The sequence below is a fragment of the Geospiza fortis genome, unplaced genomic scaffold, assembly GCF_000277835.1.
Source record: "Geospiza fortis unplaced genomic scaffold, GeoFor_1.0 scaffold200, whole genome shotgun sequence".
NCBI classification, from domain to species: Eukaryota; Metazoa; Chordata; class Aves; order Passeriformes; family Thraupidae; genus Geospiza; species Geospiza fortis.
Window position 1 is genome coordinate 2,810,733 of NW_005054353.1, and position 21,686 is coordinate 2,832,418.

Sequence of the window (21,686 nt, forward strand, 5' to 3'; positions counted from 1 at the left end):
CTATGCAGTATCTCTTGTTTACTTGGCAAAGCATGCTTTTGAGCCAGAGTTACCTTTGGGTTTTATCTAACTTCAAGAATTTCAGTCATCCTTTGGGCTTTAGTACAGAACATCAATATATTTGATCATGTATAAAAATATGTAAAAGGTAAAACCACTAAAAAAGAGACATCTTTAAAAAAGAAACATCGATTAGGGCAGCCTAAATGCTTCTATAATTTCCTGGCCTTTATATCCTACAAGCTTCTCCATTTGACAGCCTTTTCTTGTAGCTGTTCAAGCATATTAGACAGCAGCTGAAGCAGAAAGCAATAGTAGTTTGATTTAGCAACCCTCAGTGCTCAGGATTTTTTAGAGGTGTGTTTAACAATATTCAAAACTGGCCTCAGCTATGCCAAAGACATCACCACCTAAGGGCAGTTTCAGCATCTACATAAGCTTAAGTCCAATAAAAAGATTACTGCAAGTATTTTTAAAAATAAACTGGGTTTTTTTTTTCAAACAGCAAATCCCACTGGTATATCTTTGGTTTCAGAATAATGTGAGAAAGAAAAGTAGTATATAATTTAAAAATAATAATAAACATAATAAACATCTATGTAGGTTATATGAAAAATTATAATGAGCAACAGAAGAAAAAAAAATGCCTGGCCAGCTGTCTCTAAAAGCCAGTGATTTTTGAGTAGGTTGTGGTGGTAAAAATCAGCTGCAGGGCAGATGGTCTCTCCCAGTGGCACAAGTTTTATCTCTTTTCATGAAATTCACCAAGTAACCCTTATATAACAAAGACATAACTGTAGCACAGGATTTAAAACTTCAAATATTCTCTGTTTCTAAATCTAAATTATGACTGAAGATATGTTTTGCCTGTATGTCCTGTGTATAAAACTACATTAGAATTGCATAGTTGAGCAAACAGTCAGTTCATGAGACCAGAGTATAGGAAGTCCAACAATAATATTTTCTAGAATTTCTTAACTGATTCCCTCATCAGGGGGAATAAGAGTAGGGGTTCTTATACATGATTACTTCTTTTCTAAACTCTGACATCAGTCAGTGCTCTAAAATTTTTAGTGAAAATGAGATCTAATAGAAAAAAATGAAATCTAGTCAGTTGAATTTATATTCTTAATTTATATAACTTATACTAACTTCAAATAAATTTGAGGTATCTTGAGGAAGAGCTTTCACTTGTACAGTTGAAGGAAAGATCTAAGTACCTCAATACCTGCAGTGGGTGATTAACCCATATAGAAGACACCTAAGCCCATTAAATCTATTTGAAACTAAGGCTGCTCCAGAGGATGAGTTGATTCTCCAGGGGAGCCACCTTCTACTGAGGCTACAGAGGACCAACCTTACCCATTATTCTGTCATTCTGTGAACCAGGAATGCTAGCTAGATGTACTAGATACCTGCATCCTCACTTCTCAGAATGTAACAGCAGCAGTCAGCTTTTATATACTGTTTGTGTAGGAAGCTTATTCCAGAAACAGGACATATGCTGCTGTTTAAATACTGTTTAGACTGAAGAGATTGAACCTGTGTATCAAAATAGTGCCTTTATTATCAAGCTATGCCACATCCCATTCTTCTGTGGAGTACAAAGTCTCATCTGGAGCCGAGGCACACTTTGGGTGGGAATAGTAGTGTGTGGTGTTATCAAAGCATGCTTCAGTTTAGCATAGCAGGTTCCAGACCCGTATTGCTCTTGTATTAGACCACTTCTGGTTAAAAACCTGAGAATGAAACTGGAGTCACACCCACATCTCTGTTTCCTTCAATCCTCTGAGTGCAGAAGGGTTCCTGTTTCCTGCACTCTGTGGCAGTTATTCCTACCTGGCAGCCTGTCTGCAGCAGATGCACCCCTCTGTGAATAACAGACCATCTCAGTGCATCTCAGTATTAGGATGCACTGAATTTAGATGCTTGTTTGCCTGAATGTAGGTCACAGCAAAAGCTTAATAAAGCATTAGGTGCATGTCTGGCTGCTGAGGGAGCCCAGGGAAGGAAAGTATATGAGCATGTGTGTGGCTAATTGTTCTCCAGAACTTCAGTGCAAAGTGGGAAAGTACTCAGGTTGCATCACTTCCAAGTGAATCTTAGGTGACTACATCATAAGTAACCTAGACAGACAAAATCCCATTCAAGAAAGTTTTGTTCAGGTGTTAGTCTCAACATTAGCTCCAGCTAGCATGATTTTTTATATAGCATATTTTATGTGCTGTTAGTTTAGCTTTCCCTTTCCTTCATTTCGATCAGGATTGCTTTGCTGAAGTTTCTTAGATGTTCTAAATTTATATAAGTGTGTGTGTTTGTAAACAAATCTTGCTAGATTTTTGTTCAGCCCAGTCTCTCCTTCAACATATTTTGTGCCAGTTAACATGGCTAGTTATTTTGTCATCTCATAGCATTTCTCTCATTCATTCTATTTTAGCCCTTTTGTTAATCTCTGGTCCCTGACATTAGTGGTTCCATTCTTCCAGTGTTTCACCAAGAAGTATCCTGTCTATTTTACTTTCGCTGTAATTATAAAGCAACTTTTTTTTGTCACTTCTTCCTTCTTCTAATACCGTAAGAATGCAATCCCATTCTCCCCACTATAGGCTTCTTTGACCATTCTCTCACAGTTTCTTCCCTTCTTCTCCTTGCATCAGTCGTTTGACTGCTTGGGTTACAAGTACCTGTGCTGTGTATTGGAGTGCTAGCAGTGTGAATACAGGGGAGAGAGAGCTTTCTGATCCTAATTCTGACCCCTGGCTTTTCCCGTAACAAGGCAAATTAAAGAGCATTAGAGGGAAAATATGCCCATTAAGTTCAAGCTTTTCCAATTTTTTGTTTCAGAGCATCAAGGGAAAAGCAGAAGTTACAAGTCAATGCAAATGTTGAGCTCTTGTTTCAAACTACAGTTGTTAAAGCATCTCAATGAAGTGGTGTCAGATGATTTCAGTTTCTGTTTAAGTAATTCTCTAAATATTTTGACTGAAGTTTTCCTGTAAAAATTCAGTCTGAAACAAATATATTTGGCTTGCATATGAACACATAATTCTGGTTGTATTCTTGGTACCTATATCTAGATGATTTCACATTCATCAGTCACAGTTTGTGGTAGTATCTGTATCACAAATGTATTTCATTCTCCTTAAGCAAGCATAATTTTCCACAAAAAGAAAATGAAGAAGATTGTCTTCAGTGCTATTCCCCTTGAGATGTGGGACTAGCCAAGTCAGTCTTTTGCTTCAGGACTCCCAAGGAAACCTGCGGGTGGATATATTTAGTGTCAAAGAACATTTAAGTTGATTTGCACTTCATAGGTCATTAAAGGTGTACTGTTGGTACAAAGCTTTCTGCTTTTGATCTGTAGCTGGATGGAGATTGCTAGAAGTCCAGATAATTCTCAGTGTAGAAAAAATACTGTCAAAGCCCCTGGCTTGCAAAAATGTAGGAACAACATTCACACTGAGGTGATTAGCCACAGGGCCCTTTAACTATTAGTACCAGAAACCTTTGAAGTCTGTAGCAGGGCTAATGACAGGGTAATGGAGGACAAATATCCCATTTTTAATATCCACTTAAATGGCTAGTGGCTACAGGAATTGCAACATCTGAAGCAGTGAAGGAAGAAGTACGCTGCCACCAATAACCGAGTTGGTGTGTCTTAGTGTAATCTCACTTAGTGAGGTATTAGGAATGGCAGAGAGCTAAATTAGCCTGTTCTTTATGGGTTAAAAGTCTTGAGAATTACATCAAGACCTTTCTTTAGGAGACTGAAATGTTGAAGATGAGGAGCTATGATAGCAGAAGAAAACCCTGTCGCTGAAATTGAGATTGTTTCCACAGAAAATGCACCTTCCCCTCTTTATGTCTACCTTAGCTAGGGTATATTCATGCCTAAAGGTGTATTGCCTGGTTAGGTGTGCAGCTGGGCATTATCCTCTCTGAGTCCCTTAAGTTCAGGCAGGGTCACTGTTTTCTTTAAACGTCCTGGTTTGTCCTGTCTCGGGCAAAGTCCTCATGAAGAGAGGCTCCTCAGTAAGCTGCAGCTAGTGACACTGCAGTGCTACTAGCATGCAGTGGCTCCCTGGCCATTTGGAAGGCTTTGTTTTGCCCTAACTGCACCATTTCCCCCTTCTGCAGTGACTGCTCTGGAGTAGTTATATCCCTTTCTTGGCTGATGTACTTGCAGTCGTAGAATTCAAACTGAAATAGCTAAATAGCAGCTTGTGATGACTGTAGTAAAAAAGGATAGCAAATCAAGCCTTAGACTGGTTAATAACAATTCCTACAAATGAATAATAGTGGTTTTTATCTTGTTGCTGAGTTGGACTATGAAGAGGGTTGGATTACTGAGCCTTCCTCTCAGTATTTATGGAGGACTTATATGATTTCAGAATAAGTGTATATGTGTTGAAAAATATTAAGTGATATGAAATATTTATGGGTTTATCCCATAGTCTCTTTAGCACAACATCAGATGAAAAATTATTAATTCATTGTGCATAAACTCCTCAGAGATGTATATATATGAATACTATACATTAATAATGCAAGTAATACAATACAAGGGAGAATAATCCTAACCAGAGCACCATGTGAAAAACAATTAGTGTGAAATAAGGTACTTATAGTACAGGTTTTTAAAAAAAGAGTAACTCCTGGTATATACTGAAGCTATTACAATATTAACTTATTTTTATTCTTTGTTATAAATGAAAAGTAGAATGTAATATTTTCTGTTTAAGTAACCAATATAAATAGAAGCTCATGAGCAAAATTATTTTTAAGGATTAATATACAACTTCATTGTAGAAATGAGTTTACTAATTAATATTTTCTTCCTACAGATAAAACTGTGGTATGACAAGGTTGGTCATCAGTTAATAGTGACCATACTGGGAGCAAAGGATCTTCCTTCAAGGGAAGATGGGAGGCCAAGGAATCCTTATGTTAAAATTTACTTTCTTCCAGACAGAAGGTAGGGTGAACACAAAGACAAGGAATATTTGAATTAGTCTGATACTCAGGTGACATGCACAGCTGAGTTTATCAGCCATGCTCACATGAATAAAGGCTTACAGTGTTGAGATCTTGTGTTGAACATGGTATGTAACAGCAAGGTGTCTTTGAACACTTAGCAGAAGCTTGCTTTCCCTGGTTATATTATAAAATACTGAATAGAAAAGGAAAGGAAAGATAAACATATGTCTTTGCAAGGGGATCTGTTATTTGCAAAGAATGTTATTAGTGTATTATAATGCCTTTTTTCCTAGGCCAGTTATTCTTCTCCAGAGCAAAGAAGATGCTACATGGTTGGGTTCATAAATTTCTGGACTGATGAGTCCAGCAGTTTGGTTTGCCCCACCTTTATACACTAAGGCAGTAACAGGTTTGCCATCTGAAACCCACAGATACTTGTTCACAGAATAATTGAGTTAAGGCTGAAGGGGACTCAGCTGAGAGTTCACATTTGCACTTTGAAAATTTTCCCTAGATCACAGGACTCATGTTAATCTGGATGATATCATATATGCACTTGGGAAAAGCTAAACTGTGGTAGGACCCCTATTCCTGAAAAGCTCCTTCACTTCTTAGTCCATGATTTCTGTGTTTCAATTTAGGTGTTGGGAAGACCAGCAGAAGAGATAGTGTTTTCCAGTTTATTTTTTTAATTGATGTTTCCTCAGATTGTGTCAGTAGGGGAACATGTTTACCTTTATTTTATAATGTACCAACCAAATAATTCAAAGCTTTAATGTCACTCAAAATAATAGATCATTGGATTACTGAATATGTAGAACAGAATGTAACTTGTATTTTTACTTCCTTTGCTTTTCCAAATAGCTAAACTGGGAAGATGCTAGCTATCTCCATTACCATTTGATTTCCACTTTTATTGTGGAACCATATGTTGACAAGCAAATTTTCTGTGACTACCTAATTTGCTGTGTCATTGATGATTAAAAGGTTTTGGATAGATTTTCTCAGGCTCACCAGTATTTGAACAGTTGGTGTAGATCCCTAGTTTATTCAAACTACTGTAGTGTGTTTGTAGCTGCTGAAGTGTGCTAAACTGAGAATCAGGTCTGCTTGAATTATCTTACCTGCTTCAATAGTAATGAGTAATTAATAGGCTAACAAAAGTGTGTGCACAATGTTTTACAATATAAATTGTGATAACTAAAATATATTGACATGAAATTTTATTAATCTATAATTTTTTACCATTTATGAGAAGTATTCAGAACTTTTCTTTAGTTGTTTTATGTGTTTATGATCAGCAATTTGTCTTATAGAATTGTGGGTTTTTTCTGATGTAGAAATTCATCTTTGTTTCCTTAGATTTAAAAGCTAAGTAAGCAACAGTATATTTCTTGTGTAGTAGAAAGAAACATGCTGGAGGTAAAATACACTTAAGTAAGTCAAGCATTTAATTAGATGAAGATGCTGAATTCTCTTTGAATTAAGAAATTTAATTGAGAAATGTTGTACAATGTAACTTATTTCAATTCACAAGGGTAAACAAACCTTTAGTATGCTAGAAATATTTTATGGGTTTTTTTAACACTGTGTCTAAAAATATTATTACTTAGGTAATTTTTTTATCCAACTTCCAAGTAACAGTTCAGAAATACAATGACTTTATTACAATTGCAAGTATTAACAAATGGACTTCATCTGCATTGCCTATTAAAAAATCCTTATAAATTAGTTCGGCAGCTGTATTATGCAGCAATCAGCAGGTTTAGAATAAGCATTGTTATGAGGACTCTTGTCAGTATTCTCAGTAGGAGCAGTGTGGGTGTTTTCAAGCAAAATTTTTTTCAATCAGAAGATATTAATTCTTTCCAGCAGAAATATTCTGCAAAAACATTGCTTTCAACAACACCCTGGAGCCAGAGCCAAGGCTGCCAGGGTAGCCTTGCCTGGGGGCCTCGCCTCACAGTGGAGGTCCACCTTCAGCCTGGTGATTCACTGGAGTGACCAAAGGATTTGGGAAACTGTTTTGAGAAGGCTGCTTGTTCCAGTATTGCTGGAAAAGAACATGTAACTCGTTTCTGGGGCTTCTGGTTTCCCAGGTGGATAAGGAGCCCTTAGCCAGGAAAACCCTGCACTGCCCCCAGCTCCCTGACCATCCTTCATGTGGACCAGCTGCTGGCTCCTACTCTGCAGCTGGAGGGAGCCACTGTAGGACTGGAACCAGCTGGCCCATCGTTTTGAAATGCAGCTCAATGCCCAATGTTGTCTGTAGAGATGTTCTCATGCCAGACTGTGCCTTGTGGAAATCCCATTTATGGAAGTACATTTTATTTTATAAAATGCTGTTTCTAAAAGAAAAGAGAATACATGCAAAATCATATTAAAACATTTATGGTTTTTGGGAAACATCTTAAAATTTGAATTGGCACATAAACTTGAAATCACCTAACCTGAGTTTTTAATATGAGCTTATGAATTATCCTCAATATATGCACTGACCATTATAATAAAGGAAAATTCGTGATGTGGATTATAGTACCCCTGATCCTACAAACTGAACTGCCGATTTAAGAGTTCCTATTTTCCATTATATACTTAATGCAGTTTAATGGTGTTTTGAACATATTTAATATTTAACTGTTTTTTTCAGTGATAAAAATAAAAGAAGAACAAAAACAGTAAAGAAAACATTGGAACCTAAGTGGAATCAGACATTTATTTATTCTCCAGTTCATCGGAGAGAGTTTAGAGAACGAATGTTAGAAATCACTCTTTGGGACCAAGCACGAGTTCGAGAGGAAGAAAGTGAATTTTTAGGAGAGGTATACAAGTATTGGTAGTTGCTATAGAAGTATAGTTGCTCTCTCATACTCATGTATAGATACTTATTTTCAAAAAAAATTACTAACTGTGCAAAGCAAAGCTGGTTTTATTGTTTTATATTTTCTTTCACTTAGTAGTAAACGAACAGTGATCTCACACATGTTACGTAATCCTGATATGAGATTCTTTCTGCATTTTTTCTGTTTTAGTAACAACATGAATGTGGTTTCTTAATTTCTAATTGTTCATTCAAATCCATATTATCCATAGTCATATTTTACTAAAACTTTGGAATGTTGCTTGTTTACTTATTTGAAAGCTGTAAAGGCTCTCATAAGGTAATAAGGGTTTTGTGAACAATTTTTGGGTATATTTAGTGTTCTAAAAGGCACAGAAGATTCTCTCATGTTGAAGCAACATTTTATATAACTTCAGACAAAGTCCTTAGCAGTAAGAGAATAGAATAAATTTTATATCTATTTTAAAATATTCTGTCACGCAATGCTTTCCTACTTTTAACCATTTTTTCTTTTTTAGATTCTTATTGAGTTAGAGACAGCATTACTAGATGATGAACCCCACTGGTACAAACTTCAAACACATGATGTCTCTTCATTGCCACTTCCCCATCCCTCACCATATTTGCCACGCAGACAGCTCCATGGCGAGAGTCCCACACGGAGGTTACAAAGTAGGTTATGATTAGTTTTTCACTCTGTGTATAGTTCATTTGAATGAATGCATAATAAAATCTATTAAATTCTTGAAAATGGAAAGCTGACAGAATTTTTATGTTAATTTATAGCTGTTATGAATTAGATCATTGTGGTTACTGATGAGAGTGACATGCTACAAATGGTATAAACCACTGTGCCTTGCACCATTTTTTTCTTATAACTCACTTCAGATTCTCAGCTGGAGTAAATTATCTTGTTTTTTGCAATGTGCTCTTTTTTTCATGAAGCTCTTTCTTTTGTATTATGTTCATAATTTCATTGTTTAAACAAAAGTAGATTTGCAGGACCTCTCTCTTTAGCTCGTATTTCTTAAAGTAACCTGTATATAACATCATATGTAGATAAATTAATACCATGGCCTGTTGTCTTGCTTTGATATTATTTATGTTTTTAGATTCACAAATGGAATTTCTTTAAAAATTCTACTTTGTAGAGTTTGCTATACTTGGTCCATAGTAGTTATCAGTAGATATTTTGAAACTAGCATATATAAAATATGGTACTAAAAATAGATACATAAGAATAAGACAGTAAAGGGGAAAAATCTGCTTCTTCAATACTTCATGGTTTCTCCAGCTTAACTGTTCAATACTGCCAGTGATTTAAAGCTCTTCTTCGCTGAATAAACTTTATAAACCCCAGTTGGCAGTTATTTTAAAAAACCCAAGAAACCAAATGAACCAATCAAATTAATAAAACTCCTAAAACCCAAAAGACCCACCACCACCTGAAAAACCCATCAAAACAAAACCAAAACCCCAAAACCAACAGAAAAACCCCTAACAACATAACAACAGCCCAAATGTAATTTTTAAGATTTACTTGGAGTTTCTTTGAGTCATTGTATGTGAGTATGCAAGCATGTTTTATACAAACTCACAGAAACTTATGTGTGTAGTCATGAAAACAAGCTTGGATATTTCATATGTCCTATGTAGAGTTTTTATTACATAACCCTTTGTAAACAAGTATTTCAAGCAGTTGATCTGTTTGCTTCTGTGCACTTGATGGTGAGAAGGATTAAAATGCTCCATATCATAATATTCTGAGATAGACACACTGTCAGAGACTCACACTGCATAGCCTTGACGTTTTAAGATTATACTTGTCCCTAAAAAGATGAAAGAAGTGATAATTAAAAGATAAGGAGTTCTATTGCAATTCAATCCTCTTCTGTCTTCTCATATGACATGACTGTTATTTAACTAAAGTTTTTAAATTATACTTCTTATACGGTCTATGCCATTTTTTAATACATTTTAAGAAGTTTCCATCTACAACTATTTTTACAGACCAGTTGGACTCTTTGTATGTGAAGTTAGTGAAATTCTGGTTTTCAGGAAATATTCAGTCCTGCAAACAAACACTATTTGTCTATCAGAATTTCTGTCTGTGCAATAAATAACTGACATTAAGAATGCATTTATGATTTGTTTTTTAGCAAATTTTAGTGATGTTTGAGTAAAGATCTGTTGGATGATATTGACTCAAAATTTGAAAGACATTCAGGTGTTTTGTACATAGTAATCTTACTATGTACTAATAAATAATAAAAAATAACTAATAAATACTAATACTCATAATGTGCTCAACTGAACAATTGTACAAGCTTGTCTGTAAATATAGAGGAAAGGACTTAGCAAATCTTCTGTTTTGGTGAAATACTAAGATTTGGTATAAAAGTCCTGCTTTTCGGTGAAGATGGTTCAGCCTGACTGTTCCCAGAGCACTAGTTTTTCAGCCTCTGGTTTTAAAAACTTCAATCAAATAAGCTATTTCAGATGTTCACTAATATTGCTGTAGAATTCAGATGTTCCTACACTAAATTATCCTATTTCCTTTTGCACAGAGATAGGAACCCGCTAAAGAAGGATTTTCTCTAGTGGCCTAGGAATATATTAATGTCTTGAATCCTTGTGTATCATAAATAATTTTCAGTTTAAACAGATAGATTTAAATGTACAGAACCAGAAGGTATCCTGGAATTAAAATCCTTGATTTCTGGGGTCTGAAAAAGTATACAACTGGAAATTTAGCATCTGATCAGAGCTCAGCTATGGCAGCAGAATCCATTTAGCAGTGGGAAAATAACATTTTTCTTTAATTGCTGTCACACCTCTGAAATGAAAATAAAAATATTTCTTGGTGTCCAGAGAGGTTGTGCAACATCCTACTGAGAGGTCCAGTACCCAACTGAACAAGGCTGTAAACAATGCAGTGTAAGCTGGCCAGGCCTGAGACAGGCATTGCACCAGATGGGCTCCAAAAATGCTCTTCCCAATCTAAATGTCATCGCAAGGGACTGGTGAAGGGCAGACAGCACCTCTTTAGACTGTTTGCCTTCACTAGGTAAAATATTTATACTATATTAATAACACACAGAAGTCTAGGATTTTTACCTTTTTATGAGGTGTCAAAAGAGTATGAAGTCAATAGATCAGTTTCTTTTGTCTGAAGATGTTTTTGTATCTCTCAATAACATTCTTGTATATGATGAAACAGAAGATGTTATCCAGCAGCACATTATGACAACGTGAAAAAAATCTCTAGAACAAGGCATGTCTAGCATGTTTGTCAATGCTTTTCAAATCACTTCTTAGAACATGTACTGGGCTGCTATTAAGCAGGCTGATTTCAATTTTTTGGGGGTGCAAAATCTGAGCAGTTCAGTCCTCCTACCTTTTGCTTTTTTCTGCATTCTCTCTATGTATAGAATTAGTGACGAAAGAATTTATTGTATACCCTCAAAAATTTTTAGTGTGGGGAATGACAGGAGAGATATTTTGAATTACAAGGTTCTTTTTTGTTTGTATAAATTTACGTTACACATCTAAGCTTTTTTATCTTTATGATTGTCGAGTAGGGATAAACATATTTATTTGAAGACAATATTTAAGTGTTACTCTCTAAAGGTAGTTTGAAAGAACCACCTACACTTAGCACTTCTATTCTCTTTTTAATATCACTGGATTGCAGTGTTCCTGAAGAAGAGCAGACTGTCAGCCCTGAAGAGTGAAGTTGTATTTACAGATTGCCAGTAGCAAAGTGCAAGCTTCCCACAGAGCCCCATATGCTGGTTTTTTAGGAGCCAGCTTTCAGAGACAGGAGCTTAGTTTCTACATATATTTATCTCTCAATATCTTTGAGTGGGCAGTGTGTTGTGGTACAGACTGATCTAAGTCAGCTGTCCACCTTCTCTTTCCCAGTCCTCTGATCCATACATTCCGTTAACTTCCTAGGATAAAGAATCATTCCCATACTTTCTCTTTTGTGTTTTTTGACAGACGTCTGCTTATAAACTGGAACTAATATAGAACATAAGATTATGCTTTACTAGCTCTTTCAGCTAATTATATTTGAGATTTTCATAACCTGATCCAATGAGTATATTTTAAACTTTTTCTTATGAGCAGTGTGGGGTAATGAGTAGGTCTATTTTACTTATTGTGCTCAGCTTTAAAAGTGAGTTTTTAAAATTCATTTTCCTTAACATTTACCATAAAATCAGCCATACACCCAGAATTCCAGACAACATTAATTAGAATTACAGCCAAACTGTTCTTTTTATATTGCCTCTGAAAAAGATTGTAATAATTTCAGAGACTATTTAGGAATTCCCATTTTTGGTAAGCTATTTTTCCATCTCACATTAGCTAAGAATCTTATTGGAGAATACATACAAAATTGAATGTGCTCTGGGTGCTGTGTCCCTGGCTATTAGGATGTGCGAGTTATTGTTATTATTTCTGTTTGTTGAGAGATGATACAGAAATCCAATACGGTTTATACCATGGGATTGTGTATCTAAAATTAGTTCCTCTCCATGAGCCCAGAATATAGAGATAGACATCAAATTGCATATGATGCATTCTTATTCCATCTTTTACAGTTATATTTATGTAATGTTAGCATTTTTGAAGTGTGAACTGGTATTGTGAATTGAGAAAGAATATGAGGTTATTTTATGTTTTGAAGAACAACAGTATTTTAGTTTTGTATTAATGCTGATTTTGTTTCAGAAGCAGATTTTGTTTTACTCCAAGTGTTTTAAGACTTTCCCAAGTACTTGGGATTGAAAAGTGACTGACATTCATTATCTAAGTCAGATTCTGCAGCTTTAAAACAAAACTGTCTGAATTATTGATCTGCAGCCCACAGAGAGTGCAATGTGCAGTGCAGGTAACAGCTAAGTGTGCAAATGAGAAGAAATGTGAATATAGCAATAAACCCAGACATTTTCAGGTCTCTTGCTGCAGCATAGGTCTGTACAGCAGCAGGTCTCTACAGTTTTTGAATACCATGAGAATTCACAATATGGTTTGAAAAATAAAAAAATTAGATTTTGAGCATCCTCAGTAAGGGAAAAGTAATAAATCTACGGGAGATAAACTCTGCTGATAACAAGATCTCAAAGATTTTAGAAATTACAGTGTTTGAAAATCAACATGTAGAAGTCAAATTTTTTTCCCCCAAGATCTGAAGACCAGAAAAAAATCGATCAAAATTAAAGTAAATGTAAATAAATAGACTGGAGTAGTTTTCTTGTAAAAGGAATTTCATTACTTTTAGAATGAAATTCATCAATTACTCTATTCACTGAATTTCATGATTCACCAGGTCCATAAAAAATCTGGAAGGAGACAAATTACAGTAATGCGAATTTAAACTGTCGGGACAAAATCTGACTGCAGTAATGTTCTAAAAAAATCGGCGTATAGTGTGCAAAAAGCTATATATAACTCCTTTTTTCAAATTTTATTCATTCTTTGGATGGGAATAAAGAAAATCTATGATGTGTAAACAAAGTGTTTTCAGTAACATGAAAAATTTTGTCATCTTTTCAATTTCTTACTTTGTACATTTTTCCATCAGACTGCATTTTCTGCAGCAATGCTGAGACATGAACATGATAAAAATGATTGAATCTGACTAGAAAAAATCAAAATTATAGACTGAATTAAAAAATAAATAATCCTATTGCTTATTAATTTTTGAAAAACATTTTTAGAGGGACTTGTCATTGCTGAGTGCTGACAGTTTTTAGTTTTTGAATGTTCTGTGGCTCTACCATCTGATCAAGGAGGAATGTCATAACTGTTAATTTAATCCCTCTCTTCCATTATTTAAATGGTAAAGCTATCAAGTCTATATTGTAGAACATCAAGATATACATTTCGTAGTACCAAAATCATTAAAGTTTAACAACAAATAATTACAAATGTATCTGAAACTTTAATGTGTGAAATATAAGCCCCTGTGAAATGATGGCCAATCTTCTCCAGTCTTCTTCACTGAAAATTATTCACTTCCTTGGAGCCTTGTAGAGGCTCATTTCACTGCAGAATCAGGATCTTGCTGCCTCAGCAATTGTCTGTTAGTTTGTTGTGAGTTTGGGAAGTCAGCACCATAATTTTCAATGAATGTCACTGAACCTGGCTTGAGGAAATGACGATAATGCTGTTCAGTAATAGGTAAGTGAATTTTACTTAATGGACACATGCGTCAGAGATTTTTTCCAAATTATAATATGGAGCATTTTATGGTCAGTGGCACAGGCCATGATTAATTTATTATATGCATTTTACCCTAGAGAGCCAAAATGACAATTAATTTTCTCTTTCATGCTTCTTCCTTAGTTTTTCTCTTTCTTTAAATGAAGCATAGGCCTTGGGCATGTTATCTCTGTTTGCATGCATTGATATTTTTTTCACAGAATATTGATATATATACCAGTATTATATTCATTGTACATCGATTATTTATTTATTATATTTTATTGTACATCTATAGTTTCTTAAATACTTTAATTAAAAGGTATTTAACATGATACAGGGATGTCTAAAAAGGCCTTAAACGATCAAAATATTTTTCTTTTTCTAATAAAAGAAACTATTTTAGAATATTATTTTAATAAATTGTAATTAAACTACAAAAATAATTAAAAACTTGTTTTGAAGCAGTTTAAGAGAATTAATTTATTTCTCTGATACATGATAAAATCATGTTATTAAACTTCTTCTGTTGGGCAATGAAGTTTTCAGATGGTTTTAATACTATTCTGACTTCTTCCTTTCTGTGTTATGACCATATAGAAACAAACATTGCTTTCCTAGTCCTGAATCCCATTATAATCTCATTAATTTTATATTCTTGTTCTCTTCAAGAAGCTGTATGTTTTTGAAGATCTATCCAGCAGTTAAATTCAGAAAGTCCATTATTTTTAACTAGATGAATAATTTCTACACTTTGTTAATAGATTTATTTTGTGGGCTCATGGCACGCTTCCACCTTTAGTGTTCAGGTAACACCTGATGTTGTCAGGGTAAACTAGACAAAGTCTCTAAACTGCCTTTTTCATAATTTTGTAGCCAAAAAAGTATCATTTTTAATGAAGTTCATAACCAGAAGAGATTAGTGTTAAAGAATACAAATATTAGAGAAGTTACACAATAAATCACATCTAAAAGGTTGTAAGTGATGCTGAAAAAAACCCTATAATTTACTTTGAAATTATATTGCCTAATGGAATTCTGAGACATAAAAATGTATTACATTTATCAAGAAACCAGAGCTGAAAATATAGAGAGTTAGAAGTTGTAAGTAGTAGGTGATTTAGTAATATGATCCACATATTAAAATAGTTAGTACCTGGATGTCAGAAAAAGTGTGACTTGCCAGAAGGCACTTAGTCATCCAGTGAATCCATTAACAGCACCATTTGGCAAGAAATTGAAATTTTCTCTAACACTGTCATATCATATCATCTGAGGTGCATCATTTACTTACAGACTGGCACTCTTTTCTGTTTAGTATGTAGTCTGTGAGCTTTTCAACTACAAGGAATAAAAATATTTACAAAATCTTGCTAATGACAAGATATTATTAATGTTATTCTGGCTTCCTACCTTCTTTGTATTATGACATCTTATGGGAGTCATATTTCAAAATCTGTGAATCCAATTAACATTTCATGTTTCCAGAATTGTCCAGATATTCACATCCTATTCTTTGGTTCAGTTTAGAAAACTTGGTATGATTGTTTGGAAAGCTAAAATACATTAAGCAGTCAGACTGAAGGAATGCAAATAATAAATCAGGTATTGCAAGCATTTAATCATTGAGCTCATATCAGAATTTTAAAATTCAGTGGTAACAACAGTATATAATTAAGGTTCTCGTGTATGTACATATTTACCAGGTCAAGACCTAGCAGGAGGGAGAAGATTGACTGACACATCACTTCAGACTGTTAATTTTAAAGTAGCGTTCAAAACCTTGGGAAAGTTCTGCTAGTGCTGCAGTGCCAAGAGCAGCATGCAATATTTTTAAGGGTAGCAGCTCATATTGTATGCCCAGCTGAATATACATTTTGCCCTTAAAAGTTAAACACTTATAATAAAAGTGTGCAACTGTATTTCAAAATTGGAAATGACTGAAATTGCTCTGCTAGATCTCTGTGGCTGTTGTATATAACTGTTGATCCAGAAGTGATTGGCATTTTTGTGGTTTAATTTCTCTTAGCTGCTTGAGTTTTATAATTTTGAAGGAGTGTGGCCTACACTATCAAATTCTTCCATCTCTGACAGCAATTATAAAAAGTTTAAAGTTCTAATCATCCCTGTTACATGTGTTGATTCATATATTTTTCCCTGACACTACTTCATTTCAATATTTTTTTTCCAGATAAAGGCTTATATTCATATAATTCAGGTAAATTTTCAGCATGCCAGAAATGCTTATTGCTTCCATATATGTGCAAAATTTAATTTGGTATTTTATTGATGTGCTTTTGCTACCTATTGTGCAGATACTAAATTGCATAAAAGTTCTTTGGCTTTTCTTGTCTGCTTTTGAGTAATAGGTCTTTTGTTGGCTTTCTTTCTCTATTGTTAATGTCTCATTATTGGTATTGGAGCAGTATTGTAGCACCATACTTGCTTTGCTTGCCTTTATTTTAGGTAGAGGTATGGTAGGAAAGCTGTAGTGAGCTTTATTAACTATACTAGGAAAATGCTGTCTAGCTTTAACTGGATTAAAAGGAATGCTATTATATTACAGCTGTTTGAGAACTAGTGTAAGTATATTTAGAATACAGACATGGGGTAAGTGAAGTGCTGGCAAAATCAGTATTTACACTGGTATATATTTTTACAGTTTCTTGTTGATATAAATCCCCATTACAAATCCAGCTCTATCTGAGGAATTTGCCTTAATTAAATATAAGTAAATTAATAACATACAATTTTTACCAACTTAAATTTTGTAGTGCATTTCATTTGGGACTTTTTTCAGTTTTTGCAGTTTTAATTATTGGAATCTCTTTGAGAATTGGTTCAACTAAATATCTTCTAGTTATGTTTAAGAAATGAAACTCACATTGTTATGAAAATAGATCCATACCATGATGGAGAGAAACTAAACCCCCTTAGGGCAGAACTTTCTTGATAGTAGTACTAATAAAATCCATTTTCCATTACATCTAATGTCACTCTCCCATATCTCTTCTACTCCTTTCTCTCCTGAAATAATCCCACATTCTTCTCATGTTTTACAATGTCTTCACATGGGGAGAGACCAAGTTTGGTGTGGCATCTGTGGGCTTGCACGCATGTGGGTTAGCTGCAAATTTTATATGGATAAGGTTTCTTTTTGATTAAAGACTTCCAATTTGTATCTCTCTCTTCTATCCAGAAGTTGTATCTCTCTATTTATCTTTCTCATCTATCCTATTCTAACCATTTCAAAGACCTGTAGGAAGTTAATAGAATTTGATATTTAAACTCCTCTGTCAGTGTAGATGTCGTTGGTCGAAAGCCTCTAAACCCCAGTATTATGTGCAGGAAGATAAAGTGACAGACTGACATAGAGACAGCAGGACTGCATGAGAAATTAGCTCACACTAAGGACCCTCGGGCACAGGCTGGATGAATATCAGAGAGAAAATTCTTAAAACAGTTGTTATGAGACTCTTTTGGGGGTGCTTATGTGTCAGCTCTGAACATAGAAGAAATACAGGCTATGCTAAGTGACTTTAAGTGGTTGTGAAGGCCTATTGTGAGCTCCAGGGAAGGAACTGCAAGCATGCTTCACTACCCTTGGTTGCCCCAGGGAGTCCACAAAACCTTGTAAAAGCTTCCTGCATTGTAAGGGACAGGACTGGGAGCCTGGTCTGCTTTATTTTTCCTTTTTTTTTTCCTTTCTGCACAAGAAAAGTGCAGAATTACTGAGCCATAAATTTGGCACTTTCTTGTGTATTTAGGCTGATGCACACTCATTTTATTTCTCATTCTGCCCCCTGTCCTAGTTCATTTTGATAACTGTGTTGGTTGGTCAAATGCACTTTAGTAGAGCTTTGAACCTCCTTGGTAATCTTCTCTTGAGGTCTATCAGAAATGTCTGTGGGGAATTTATGAAGCACAGAAGGTATTTTTTATTATTTCCTCTGTATATTAAAAAGAGAATGAAGAAAATCTGTGTGCCAACTTCGGTTGTCATGTGGAAGGCAGAAGGTTTTTCGGAGCCCTCCACAGATTTTGGTTGCTTTGTAAGAAAATATTTTTGTTTGCATATCATTTCATTCATATGGGAGAGTTCCAATTATTTAGAAGGTTGTTATGAAGGGAAATGTGATTCTGGTGAAATAGAATAGAATATTCCAGTTGGCAGGGACCTACCACAGTCCTCTAGTCCAAGAGCCCAACCATTCAGTGCTGACCAAAAGTTAAAGCATATTATTAAATACATTGTCCAAACGCTTTTTAAACATGGACAGCTTTGGGAAAACCAAAGAATATTCTGTAATCTTTCTTTCAATTTTCCCCATATTATTTTTTATTTAGAAGCTGTTAAAGCTTTCCATGGCCATCAACACTGCATCCCATGAAAAGTTTGCAAAAAATAAATAACTGTTTCATTAATGAAATTGAATGAAACACCTCATTTTGTTCTTTACTTCTTATTACTCCTTTACTTCTTATTACTTCATCCCCAAGGATGAAAAATGGAAATGTTTTTATACTAAGAAACTACTGTATTATAAATTCCTTTTCTGTGTAATAGAAAGTAAAAATGCAAATAGTAAAAAATTAAATAGAAAGTACTTGCTAAATTGAAATTGAAAATAATGGTCCTAGTGGTTTTTAGGTGACAGGGTTTTTCCCCAATGCTGCAAGTGCTGTGAACTTCCAGTTCTGCTGTGCACATGTTCTCACAGAGCTGTCATGCTGAGTGGGATGGTAGCCTGAGCAGCATTGCAGGGAAGTGTGGAAGGGCAGGAGGATGCTGAACGTTGGCAAGTTCTGGTGAGGAGGTTTTCCATTGTCCACAATATAAACTCTACCCTGAAAAGTTTTATTGATAGTTTAAGGCTGTTAAACCCAAATTTGCTAAATGGAATAAAGAAATATATTTTTATTTCCCTGGGGCTATGCTGAATTAAGGCATTTTTGAGGGTTACAGTATCATGGGATCTATTTTGCCTTCAGTCCATAGCTGTAAAAATTGTTAATCTGTGTGGAAGAGATTTGAAAGTCTGTCTTCACCATCTATTACTGCCCAGTTATCAGACAAAAGGTGAATAATACCCCCAATAAAGTTTTATAAATAAACTACATGGCATCAAATGGCATGTATGGAATGGAATGGCATCAAAGAAAAAGTTAACTACAGGCAAACCATTGGCACCAATGCATTCATTTAAAGTAGACAGTATCCTGGAATATAAGATTTTTACTGAATTCTGAATTTATGTAAGAATGGACTTAAACCTCTTGCTCTTGATTTTTGGACCATATTTATAATGTATATGTCAAAGAGTTTAAGATATTAACTAAATACTAAATAACAGTTTCATTCACAATATTATTTTGCAATAATTTATGAGGCTTCAATGTCCTATTTCACAGATAAGGTATGAATTTTTCTTTTTCTTTTTTGTAATTGGTCATCCAAATTACTTAGTGAAGTAGTACTTTGAAAAGACATGGCTAAGATGGGACACATGCCTAAATCTTCACATTTATATTGTCAATAGGTTAAAAAAGAAAGTACCATCTAAAATTAATATAAAGCAGATGAAATCACTCTTGCAAAAATTCCAAGAACTATTAAACTATTCTGCTAGCAATTATACTGACATTTCAAATACTTGCTTCAATAAAAAGTTTTGACCTGTGCACTTTCTAGTTGAAGTTAATGGAAGATGTTTTAAATATGTATAATCTGATTCCTTTGCAGAAATTATGTATTCCAGGCAGTAGTTCTTGATATTATATATTTAATTGACATAGCATTGCTTTCTTTCCCCCTTCCTGAAAAAATTGATTGCCAAAGATAAAACCAAGTCATTAATTCTGCTTTAAATTTCTTCTGACTTCTTTACTATCATTTAAATTTACATTTTTAAGGAAATGAAAAATATTACTTAAACGTGATTATTTTTTCAATTGGTTTAAGTCTGTTAGTAGTTAGAACTGGCTTGTGGCAGCTTGAGGAGATAGAGTGGATGATCTGAGCTGAACAAGCTCCATATCTCATCTTGCAGATCAAGCTTTCATATTTAAGGATGTCAGGTGTTACAAGATACTCTCCTCTTTTCAGTGGCAAAGACAGTTTGAGAAATCACTGAAATCTGATTCTTCCTTTACTTTTCTTCTTTTTCTACTCCCATGCTTTGGGCAGGTCTCAATCCTGGCCCATTCACTTTCTCTTGCACTGGCTCTTCCATGAAGCTTGGATCTCTAGATTTTGGAAGATGATGTGGAGCTGAGGTATTAGGAGATTCTGGAACATGTAGATGTGGCTTGAGAAGACAGAGAGAGAAAGAGAGAGAGAGAGAACCTGTGCTCTGTTGGAGCTGCTTAATCTCTCTTTTCTGCCAGATGTATCCTGTGACGACAACAATATATAATTTTAGCTACACAGCTGGGAAGTGTAGAGCCCACTGTGACAACAGCTGACTATTTTCATCCTCAAAGATGCAAATATCTCCTCCTGAATGCAGAATATAATATTCTAAAAATATGTTAAAGCAGATGTACTTAGCTGTAAATATAAACATAAATAAAAAGCAACCTCTGTTGTAATTAATTAGATTCATTCATAAGAATGAATTAGTTGATGAGTAAATGACATCTATTCAAATCATAGTTGATTCAGCCTTTTTACATCATTAATCACGAAAACCTTTCCAAGCAGCCATGTGATAAGCATCAGCAAACTCAATTGCCCTCATCTTCCCATGCCACAATCCCCTCTCTGACAGGGCCTGGGTAACATTATTGGCATCTCTGCACAGCAGCCACAGACCCACTGCAACATCAGTGTCAGGACTACCAAAAGACAGAATCCCACTGCTTTGCACTCCCTCTGGGGCCTTTTGCCTTCCAGGTCCCAGCCAAAGCCCAGCCAGCTAGTAGGGCTCTCTTGCTTAGTGTTTGGTCACAAATACTGTCCTCTTTTAATGGACCTGGATTTGAATCAGTGGCTAAGAAGAATGGGGACTAATCCTTCTTGCTCACTGGCACATGTATCACTACACCATTAGAAGCTTCTCCTGAAAATGGCAACAGGGACAGCATCACAGGTGGAATGGATCCTTTCTTTGGGGAAGAAGACAGAGTGGGCCTTTGTAATACTATAATTAAGAAAATAATCAGAGGAGATTGAAACCTTTTCCTTCATTTCTGTCCTCATCATCTAGGTTTTCCTGAGTGCTAATTGTCATCACTTGCTTGTAATTTTTTTTGTTTTAGAGAAAGACTTGTTATTTCTTGAATTCAAAAATATTTGTTCACTACCCATTGTAGCATGGCTATTTCATAAATTTTATAATAAATTGAGCTACCATATAAGAATTTCATGACTTTCCCTGAGCTTTAATTTCCTATTTGTGAGGAAAACATCAACCTTTAGTGAAATTAAATAAAGACAATTAAAATTTCTTTACTGAAATTGCATGATGTATTGGCAGGCTAAATTGTTTTCTAAGAATTAGCACATATCACACACCATTTTTTAGTTGAATAAGTTTTAAACTGAGAAATTTTTAACCTCAAAGAAATAGTCTGCAGTCCAGATTACAAATTCATACACCCACATCTTAATTGCTGCAGTGACTTCTGTCTTCTCATAAAAGACAGAGAAGAAATA

The 21,686-nt window shown here is 34.8% G+C and overlaps 1 protein-coding gene across 14 annotated transcripts in view; it reads left to right on the forward strand.

Annotated features, from left to right (window-relative positions):
• Positions 1-21,686, forward strand: part of RIMS2 (regulating synaptic membrane exocytosis 2) — a 357,283-nt gene that overhangs the window by 162,866 nt on the left and 172,731 nt on the right. For all 14 annotated transcript variants that reach the window (XM_031058961.1, XM_031058971.1, XM_031058957.1 and 11 more), the window contains 3 exons: positions 4,845-4,975; positions 7,628-7,799; positions 8,338-8,491. In XM_031058961.1, coding sequence (XP_030914821.1) covers positions 4,845-4,975; positions 7,628-7,799; positions 8,338-8,491 — 457 coding nt within the window. The remainder of the gene's footprint in view (positions 1-4,844; positions 4,976-7,627; positions 7,800-8,337; positions 8,492-21,686) is intronic.